This window comes from Rhamphochromis sp. 'chilingali' (assembly GCF_963969265.1).
Source record: "Rhamphochromis sp. 'chilingali' genome assembly, chromosome: 15".
NCBI classification, from domain to species: domain Eukaryota; kingdom Metazoa; phylum Chordata; class Actinopteri; order Cichliformes; family Cichlidae; genus Rhamphochromis; species Rhamphochromis sp. 'chilingali'.
Window position 1 is genome coordinate 21,520,191 of NC_137942.1, and position 11,005 is coordinate 21,531,195.

The 11,005-nt window shown below is 41.6% G+C and overlaps 1 protein-coding gene across 1 annotated transcript in view; it reads left to right on the forward strand.

The window, feature by feature from the left end:
* Positions 1-554: 554 nt before the first annotated feature.
* sphk1 (sphingosine kinase 1) overlaps positions 555-11,005 on the forward strand; it is a 21,096-nt gene continuing 10,645 nt past the window's right edge. The window contains exons 1-2 of the mRNA XM_080904791.1: positions 555-1,422; positions 9,486-9,635. Coding sequence (XP_080760917.1) covers positions 996-1,422; positions 9,486-9,635 — 577 coding nt within the window. The 5' untranslated portion in view covers positions 555-995. The remainder of the gene's footprint in view (positions 1,423-9,485; positions 9,636-11,005) is intronic.

Here is an 11,005-nt window from a genome sequence, read left to right on the forward strand (position 1 = left end):
CCGTGATTGGGTGTGGTTAAAAAGTTGTTTTTTTTTCATTGTTTCTCGCTAAAAATGTGTAACAACCCAATTACCATCCATGGTTATTAATAATAATAACAACAACAATAATATTAATAAAGCTAAAAACTAGCTGGTGATATTGTGGTCCGCTTACGGTTACTGTGTAAAACGAGGTCATGTGATCACATTGTCTAATGTTCTATATTTTTGAACTTTAAAACATTTAGTTGCTATTTATTGTCGCAGATTCTTATCAATAATACTAATAGAAATAAAGTAATAAATGATGTTTGGTTATAGATTTAGATGACCAGCAGTATAAAGCTGGTTAAATGAGCGAGTTACTCGTCATAAATAGTTTACTGGATGCTATACTTTTTCGTTATAAATGCTGGACTTTTACTTGTAATAGAGTATTTCTATGGACTGTAGTATATGTTTACTTATTTTTTCATTTTACTTGAACACTTCTTTTACACATATACGCTTGTGCAGGGGCAATTTTCATGTAATAAACTATCAAAGCACAGGATCCTGACAAGTCTGTTTACTTCTGGTGTGTCATCCAAACATCTGTGACTTCATTCAAGCAGGAAAAAAATAAAATAAAACAAAATAGGAGACATCGCCTGTTGAATTTTAGTCTGGAGTTTGTGAGTCAAATGACACGCAGTTAGTGTCTTAAAATGGACCTACTAGTTTTAAAATATTGTGTAAGACTTGGTGTCACTAGATAAAATCTGCTGCACAGATAAGGTGCAAAGTGTTTCATAAAGTGTGAGAAGGAGACGCGGTTGGGACGGTTCGTTCTGCGCTCTCCTCCAGCTCCATCACTGCCATTCCCCTTCCCAGTCACTAGGGAGAGACTCTGAACTAAGCAAGCTGCTGTTATTACGCTTAAAGGGTCCCACAGCAGGCTGGTAGAATCAGAGTGTGCACCGCACCGCCATCCGCTCACCGGCCTCCGGGACGCGTCGCACTCTCCGTCCGGGATGGAGAAAGACGCCTGTGATCCGGACCCATCCCGCCAGCGGAATGGGTTCGTGGGCGTGCTGTACGGGGAGTTCACCGACATGCTCAACGACAGGGTCCGCTACTCGGTGAGCTTGACGGAGAGCGCCCTGACCATTCAAAGAATCTCCTCTTCACCCGGCCGGACTAAGGTGGTTTTTAACTTGACCGACTGTGTCGGCTGTCGGGCGTACAGAGGGCCGGACAGCGCGGACGTCGGCGCTTACTTTACAGCCTATTTCTACCCGTTCAAGAGGCGCTGGATGAGCGCCGGAGTGACCCGGCACAGAGTGGAGCAGTGCTTTCGGGTCGCACTGGTCCAGGACCCGCTCGCCAACCTCCAGGAGGCTGAGAGGTGGGCTCATGCCATCAGAGATGCTTCGGCGCGCCAGGCGCCCCGGAGAGACGGTGAGTAAACGCACGGGTCACACGTGTGAAGCCTGAGATTCAACTTTATATTGTAAAATAAATAAATAAACTATATGTAGCAAAAAAAAAAAAAAAAAAAAAAAGGCGAACGCTGACAAATTTTATGTGCAGATGTTAAAGTATTCAGTGAGGTCAGGGGTGTGAGAAGGCCTTTCTGGCTCTCAGAAAGAGCCTCGTGCACAGATATCCAAAGCAGAGATCTCCAAGTCCCCGGAAAAAGAAAAAACAAACAAACAGGTTTGGCATAGAGGAAACACATTCCACTTGCTACTGTAACCTGTTCTACCTGCTGTGAACGGTTAGCAGTTAACTGCTGTCCCATTCATGCATGTAGCCCATGGTGGTGATTTTTGTTGGATATGAAGCTTCTTTTGAAAAACACACACGCATAAAAATGATCACTTAAGTAGTTGGATTTTCAACTGATCTTCTGTCAGCAGAGGCTGTAGCTGCTGTTCATCCTTCCATATTCGCGCTCAGTAAATTCCCACTGAGAGTTTATTGTTGATGGGTGGAGGAAAAAAATCACATCAAAACAGCGTCTGTTTTTCACCCAGCTTTGCAGCAGCCTCGTCTAATTAGGCCTCGTCATGTCTCGCTCTGTTTAAAATGCAGACTGTCCTCAAGTTCCTTTTGTCTTCCGATCTCATTATCTCCTCTGTGCTCCAATCTGGTATACAACAACAGGATAATTAACGTGAATACTGTATGAGAAGAGTTTATGCGCCTAATTATCACTATCACTCATTTGGGAACTGATTGGTGATACTTGCTGAGGATGCAGGGCAGAACAGTTTTGGTCTCAAAACTGTGATTCTGAATCCTCTTTGTCGGTCCGGCAATATCTCTTCACACCAGAAATATGAAAAGAAGAAGCGGATATTTGAGTGAGCGGTGACTAATTTGGAATGTTGAAGTGTTAGGATATGTAATGAGGTTGCCCTCCTGCAATAGCAGCCTCCAGGTGTACACAGCACACACACACACACACACACACACACACACACACACACACACACACACACACACACACACACACACACACACACACACTGGACGCTGTGATACTGCAAATTGTGACATCGATCTGATACCAATATAAATACAGGCCTGGTATTATCATACAATACTGATACCAATATTTTTGACCCATAAAGGCCGTTTGTGTTGGGCAGAGCAGTGTGTCATGATTCATGAGATGAATCATCATCAATTTGCAAATTCTGAAAACATTTATGATTTTTACCCCCCATTATTGTGAGTTAAGACAATACAATACACCTTTTAGCTTTTCATGTATTTTGAAACTGTTTTTTTTTTTTTTAAACCTAAGATGTATATGTGACTGTCTTTAAAGCACTTTTGGTCAGCTTTTGTTGGTTAAATGTTCTTTAGGCTATAAATAAAACTGACTTGGCAGTCAACAGAAAAAAAGTTTTTATTCCCCTGTTCAGTTCAATGGGCTGTATACTCAATTTAGAGGATGGAAACTAAATATCGATCCTATTACACTAGTATCAAACTAATACTGATACCAGCATTGGTATCGACACTCTCCATATTTGGATCGTTCCACCCACTTCTACTGTGTGATGAGGAACATCCAGCCTCCCTCTGCTTCTGAACTGTTTATTTGCGGCAGGCAGACAGATGGTAAGCTCAGGGTAACTTGGTTGCTCACTGGACTCCGCATCAAAGTGCTCCAGCCTGGGAGCATTTCAGTCAGACATACTAATGAACCGGCTCAGGCCTCTAACAGTTTGTAGCCTTTTATTCCTAGCTTTCTTTCACTTGTCTTCTTCTTTTGAACGCAGCATCTCACGCGATGATGTGATCATATCATTAATTCTTAAGCTTGTTTTAGCGTTCCAGGTCCGGTCGAGCTAATAAAAGAGCATTTAACGGAATATATTATGTGCTTTAAGTGAATAATGTTGTACTAATGATGTTGCAGAATTGCTGCTTGTCACAGAGGAAGCAGGGGAAGTCAGAGTGACTCACTAATCCCCAATAGTGTATTTACCCCCTGAGTTAATTGCATGCCATCTCATCTGGGATTGCAGATGGAAAGGTTGGATTAAACGTGCAACCACTGCACAAGATTGGTATTTAGGCAGGGAGTTATCACGGTGACACACTTACACTCAGATATAAAGTGATTTAAACGTGTAATCTAATCTATGAAGGTGTAGTTTACAGTGAGGCTGGAACTCTGCTAATTTAGCTACTGTTCTGATGTCTATCACAGTGGTAGCGTCGCAGGGTTTTTTATCCCCACTGTGGGTTCACTGGAATGAATGCGCTGTAAATAATGAAGAGCACACACTATGATACAGTCCTGCTGCTTAGAAGATCCGCTGGGAGATTGCATGCGAAAGAATGAGATGATAGTTACTTGATTTGACTTATCTTACAAGCGCCTGCTTTTTTTTGGCTACTAGCCGTATCCTTTTTTGGCTCTTCGGATATCTGATAGAAGGCAGATTGTAAATTCCACTTTTTTTTTTTACATGACATGTTTCCTTCTTTCCTTCCTGCTACACTGGTACATCATCAATGAGGATTTGTCTTGAGTTACTCCAGAAAAATGTGGGGCCGCACTTTTTAAAATCTGCAAATAAGCTTCTCCAGTGGTGATGTGAGTGTGATCCTGGCACCCACTGTGTCTGCTATTTAAGATGAAGAGTGCAAAAGAGAAGGAGAAGAGGGTAGGAGCTACGAGTAGTGGTGTGCCATACTGCAAATGTTGGTATCAACCCTATACCAAATAAATACAGGGACTGCTGATACTGATACAATACTTTCACCGTATAAAGGCAGCTTATGTAGGTGTGTCATGACTTTTAAGATCATCATCACTTTGCAGATTCTGAACTGATTTTAATGACCTAATTTGACCTAATGACCTAATATTGAATTTACTTTGGGTCAGCCTCTGTGGTTTAAATGTGCTATGGACTAGAAATAAAATAGGCGTGACAGTCAGCAGAAAAAGGTTCAGGTATTTTTCAAAGTAGGTATATTATTTAATTTAAAAAACAAGACTATTTAACACAATTCAGTCAGCTTAGAAATGACGTATCGACTCTGTTGCACTAGTATTGTTCCAATATCGATACCAGCACACTAGTATCAGTATTTGGATTGATCCGCCCACCTCTAGTGCTCTGCTACCTCAAAAGCAACTGTTTACTAGAAGCTTTGGGGTCAGGTGCGCCTGTCATTGTGTGATCTCCCATGGGGCCCTCCACTGAAGCAGTCATGTCTTCCTCATTGAAGGAGTCGAGAGCTAAAAATGCGTCACGAGAAGACCTCTCACCCCGGCCAGCATCTCGGTCCCCCTGGAGCTTCTGTCTTCTGCTCTGTGACACATGGCTGTGATGGGCTGTCAGCCGCTGCCACAGCGGGCACTGGTGTTTGTACTCTCTGGACGTCTTCTCCTCCTCTCCAGCAAACACTCGCCCAACCTTGGAATGCAGTGTGTGTATGTGTGTGTGTGTTGGCAGATGCTTCTTTGCTGCCTGAATTTAGTGCTGCTCCTGAACAGGAATGCTCTCAGTAAATAACCCACATATTTGTTTCTGTTCCAGGAGTTTTCATTCAATGTTTTCATGTTTTAACAAATCCCACCTGTGCTGCCGCTTGCGAAACTTAGAAGCACATTTTGTCTTTATTTAGATTTTTTTTTTCCTGTATAGACGTACACCTTTTTGGAAATGAGGTGGCAGATTCTCTCTGTCAGCGCGACACTTGTTAGTTCTGACACACTGTCATTTCCCGTCTGCCTGTCACCTCGCTGCCGGTGTGTGTTTACCCACTCGTATCTGTGAAATGCACACCCTGAAGATTTTGTGGCAGGATGATGCCTGCAGGTATCTGACTTCACATCCCAGACAGACTTCACATTCACATTCATATAACCCCTATAAGTCCCTGTCATATGCACAGGTGACACAGAGGTCAGGGAAGTAGAAATGTCTGGGAAGTTGTCGTTTTCAGAAATCTTCTTCAATGTGGCCTGTATGTACTGTCTGGGTATGCCTACTTAAATCAGCCTCATTTTATGAGCAATTTCCCAACGTATACCATGCAAATCTTCTGAAATTAGAGTATAAATTTCACCAGCAGTACTTACTAAAATATGAAAACAGCAGAGCACAGGATTACTGATATGCAGTTTTTAAGGAAAGAAGTAGCTTACAAAATTAATGAGCTACTCTACAAGACAGGAGACAAGTAGTTTTAGTTACCATTACTGCTGATAATACTGCTTATCAGTGCTGCTGTGCAACATGGGTTCAATGAGATAACATCAAAACACAGAAAGAGAAAGAAAATCTATTTTTTTCATTTTAATCTGATAAGCTGCATGTGCATATTTCTTTCTCCCACCGTAATCTCAGTTTTGTAAGAGACCCAGTTCATATACACTTGCAGCCACTTCATTAGGTACACCAGTTAAACTGCTTGTTAATGCAAATATTTAATCAGCCAATTGCATGGCAGCAGCTCAGCATATGGACATAGTCAAGTTGGCCTGCTGAAGTTCAAACTGAGCATCAGAATGGGGAAGAAAGACAATATACGTGGTTTTCAATGTCGCATGGTTGTTGGTGTAAGACGGGCTGCTGCTGATCTACTGGGATTTTTCCTACACAGCCATCAGGGTTTACAGAAAATAGTCTGAAAAAGTGGAGCAGCAGTTTTCTGGGTGAAAATTTTGTTGATGCCAGATGTCGAAGGAGAATGGTCAGACTGCTTTGAGGTCTGAGGGAGGCACCCGTGCCTCAAATTAACATTTTTTACAACCAGAATATGCACAAGAGCATCTCTGAATGCAGAACTGAACCTTCAAGCAGAAGGGCTACAGCAAAACAGAAGACCAGACCAGGTGCCACTATTATTAGCTGAGAGAAAACTGAGGCTACAGTTTGCATGGGCTCACTAAAATTGGAAAAGAGAAGATTGGAACAATTTTTGCCTGGTCTGATGAGTCTTGATTTTGATTTGCGGTATTCAGATGGTAGTGTCTGAATATGGTGTAATCGGCATGAAAGCATGGATCCATCCTGGCTTGTATCAACCGTTCAGGCTGGTGCTGGTGGTGTGATGGTGTTGGGGATATTTTCTTGGCACACTTTGGGCACCTTAGTACTAATTAAGAATTGTTTAAAATACCACAGTCTACCTAAACATGCCCACCACATTTCAGCCACGTTAGCAGCCTGTGACTCTCAAAATTGCAATTCTGTCATATCACTGTCACATATGCAAGAATTCGTCACCAGGCATGTTTTTACATATGTTTTGGAACTGTCCAGTCATATCTGACTTTTGGGTCTTTGTAAACGCTGTGCTATCTGATGTACTTGAAGTTTTTTTACACCTCAATCCTGGTCTTTGCCTCCTTAATGATACCTCTGACATGTCATTAAAATGAATTCAATGCAAAATGTTGCAAGATTTCTGCACCTTGCACGCATCATTGTAGATGCTAAACACTTTGGCATTATTATTGCAGACATATTAATGTTCTGATGATAACATTTAGCTTAAAAAACCCCCAGCTTGGCTCTTTATTAGCTACATTAGGTTATGTTATCTCAATGCTTGCAGTGATTCTCAATTAGAACACATTCATGAAGATCTGAGAAAATCCCTGCTGTAAATTAATGCAGCAATGGGCAGTGGGTTTGTTTCAAAGTAAAGCTACACAGGCTAGAATGAGTTAGGTGGGGGACTGAACACTGTTTCTTTCTTTTGTTGCATTATTCTATTTGAATCACTGACAAAAACTCACAGGTGTAATAAGCATAGTTCAGGATGAGCACATCTTTTGCTTTATGTGTCATATATCCCAGTGTGAAAAATGCTAAAGGTGTTTGCTTTAACAAACAAGAATGCCTGTGTTGGGTTTGACCCTTTTCAAGGGTGTCTGTAGGTATTGAATGGGATGATTTTCAGCCCTGCAGACTTGAGGGCAAAAACCCAATTTGAAAGCCCTTTCACTATCAGCAGCCATTTTCCACTGTATTCTGGAAGTATAAATAGGACCTTTGTGTCTGGATGCCACATTGTGCTCAGATTCAAGTAAACAACAATGCTAACCCTGTGTGACTGAATGGAGGCACAGTTTGGCATGCACCTGTGTTTTTGCCCTCTCACCTTATTCTTTCTGGCGGGTTCACACCTCTTTCTCTGAGATATTTTCGTACCGTCACTGTTTCCTGTCATCACAGGCCATATAAAGTAGAGGATGGCAGTAGCACAGACAGGTCACAGACCTGGAAATTGAGGTTATAAACTATCAAGAGGACAAATACCCTGACAGCTCAGCCAGAGCCAACAGATAGTGAGTCAAAACAAAGACGGCAAAAGCATTTGCTCTGTCAGTTCTAAGGTTAAAAACGACAGCTGAAATTACTAAATGATGAGGATCTTTTTTCTTTTTTTTTACATCTGTCACATTTTATGATTCTGAGAAACTTGGCTTGCCTGATACCGAAGGCAGTATCATCTACAGCCATGTATTTATGGCAGAAATCAATACCGGTTCTGCTCTCCGTGCCCCAAAATGGGATGATGTTTTTGTCCTTTCTGATTCATTTGATATGGTCTCTGGCGAGTCTGTGTGTGCTCTAAAGGTCAGGAGCGTCTGCTGCAAAATCCAACTCGAGTGGGGGAAACTACTCTGTAAAAGCTGCAAATCCTTTTAGTTGCAACCAACAAGTATTTTACAATTAAATCTGCAGTAGGCAGAAATCTTTTCCAGATTTCTGCCGATTTAAAATTAGACAGCTCTCCTCCCGCAGCTCTCTGTTTTAAGCCCCCAAACAAATGAGCATGGGCTAAAAATAATTAGCTGCCCTGGGATTTAAAACCCCACTCTCACTGGTGAATGTCATTTACTTAACCCATTACGCTACCACATCTCCTGCGCTCTTTCTCTACATTTCACTTTCAGTTTTTCTGCAACTTTATATTGTTCCTTTAATAAGCTTGCAGAAGTCTAGTTCCCTCTCAGAACTTTCAGATTAGAATATGATGAAAAGTTGTAGTTAAGATATTGCAAAGTCCTGTAGTAGCCCTTACTACGATCATTACTTTACATTTCGCAGTTGATTTTTGGCATCAGGAGCAATGTGGGGAATCATTGTCTGTCTACAGGATGCACTGTCATGTGGACAATCTACTATAACTTCATCATTATTCTACTTCTGACAGTGGTTATTTTGGGGAAAAGGATGTTGAAGATGGAGCTGCCAAGCAAGCAGCGTTTAATTTTTAATTATAGTTATTGTCGGGGACTTTTTTCAATCAGAACTAGAGGCGGGACAAGGTTGGAAGTGATCCAATCACAATCTTGTGAAGGTTAAATGTACACATTTGACGTGAAGTGGTACAGCTATATTGTTTTTTTCTTTTCTTTTTTACCAATTAGCAGTGGTGTGCAGTTTTTTTTTTACCAAGTAAATACAGGGCAAGTGTTGCCAATACCAGTACAGGTGCTGATACTTTTAATTTGTAAAGGCAGCTTATGTAGGGGAGAGCACTGTGTCACGATTTAATCATCATCAATGTGCCAAATCTGACCAAGTATACCAATGCTGATACTGGTATTTGACAGCTAGCATCCACAGTGCACATGTGCCCTTGAGTAAAAAGGCAGAGTCCCTAAAAACCTCAGGAAAATGGATATTCTCATTCCATTAATCTGTCTTCTCTTGAAAGACACAAGCAACAGGAGGATTTCCCTCATGGGGACGACAACATGTCACGAGTTGCTAATAATACATGGTGAGATCTCGAATGAGAAGCATCTGTAAGCCCTCTCTCTTTGAAGAAAGTAGCATGTCACATTAAAATGAAGCGTTGTCAGCCTGAATGCTCTCACGGCCCGTGCCTTTACTGCCTCATCCTTCTTTTTTTTGTGCCAAAGAGACCCTGAGGGAAAAGGCTGCCCTTATACATTCTTTAAAAATCCTACTCCTTCATCTCTGTCCTCGCCTTCACTCACATCCACCTTCCTCTGCCTCTCTCAGGTGTGGCGTATATGGAGGTGCGTCGGCCTTGCAGAATCATGATGCTGGTGAATCCTCAAAGCGGGCGCGGACAGGCTCTCCAGCTTTTCACCGGCCACATACAGGGCATGCTCACGGAGGCCTCTGTTCCCTACACGCTTGTCATCACAGGTCAGTGGATTTCACGCACTCGTAAATATGTTTTCCCTGTGCGGTTGGCTGGCAATGTTCTCAAGGTCACCTCCATATGAAAATATCAGATTGAAGTCTTTAACCCCACCGTGGACGATCATTTAAAGAACCTGCCAATTACACACACACGCACATAAGTTGACATAACTGCACTCTAAAACAACTTTTAATCTCTGCAGGAATTATGCATTGCCTGTGTGATCACAAATTTACAAACCACATGTTCAAACACGAGTATGAGCAGGCACTCAGGCACATGTGCAGTGATACGCATTTAATATCTCTCTCAAGCTGCTCCATATTCCATATGAATTGCTTATGCTTTTTGTGAATTCAAACAGTGTTGCGTTGGTTGCTGTCATCAGAGGCTTTAAGCTCAAAGTGACCTCCCTCGGGATACCAATAAGCTGATAAAGAAATATAAAAAGGCTTTAATACCCAAACATATGGAATAAAATATAAGCACATAGACTCATTTACCCTCCTGCCTTTAACTTTAACTATACAAAGTTTGATAAAGCCTTTATAAGCCTATGTCAACCACTGGTTTATAAAATCATGTTCTAAAGCCTCAAGCCGCTATCATGTGTTTACCAGCCAAGCTAGCAACCTTGGCAGCAACCTGCATTCATATATTTTGTTTGTACGTTGCATAGATGATTCAACAAAAAATTGTTTTTCAGGGCTTTCATTGCAGCCAGTGGATATGTGGGACAATCCTACCCACTCCATCCATTAATCCTTTACATTGAAGATCAAATAAATCATCAGCATATACAGCATTTACAGTTAAGACTGCATTTTATAAATTACATTCATTCTTTGATTTCCACATGCACGGTTCACCCGCATGCAATGAAAGCCTGTTCAAATGTGATTGGTCAGTAGTACCTGGTCTACAAACAAAGTACTAATGGAAAGCAGAAAGCTCCCAGTGGCAATAATGTTGTTCCTTACTACAGACTCTCCGTTTTCATATGTATGTAAGTGTTTATACGGACTGCTATTTCAGTGCCTTGAATTAACTGAGTTGAAGCTCAGCAGAGAGCTACTGGCTACAACTGTGTCAGAACCGATATTTCATGTACCTAATAATGCATAATTTAAGCCTTCATCAAATTTTGGTTAAGGAAAAGAAGAAGTCATCTCCGGTACCACTTTACACAAAGTTATAGAGAGAAAAATATTTTTTATACCAGCTTGTCTTTACTTCAGTCATAACATTGGCCAATTTAATGGGAATCTACCACTTGTGCCAGCCTCTAGAACAGGGGTAGGCAACTCGAGTGCCAGTGGCCTGCAGGTTTTAGATGAGTCCTTGATCGACACTGCTAATTTGATGTCTAAAT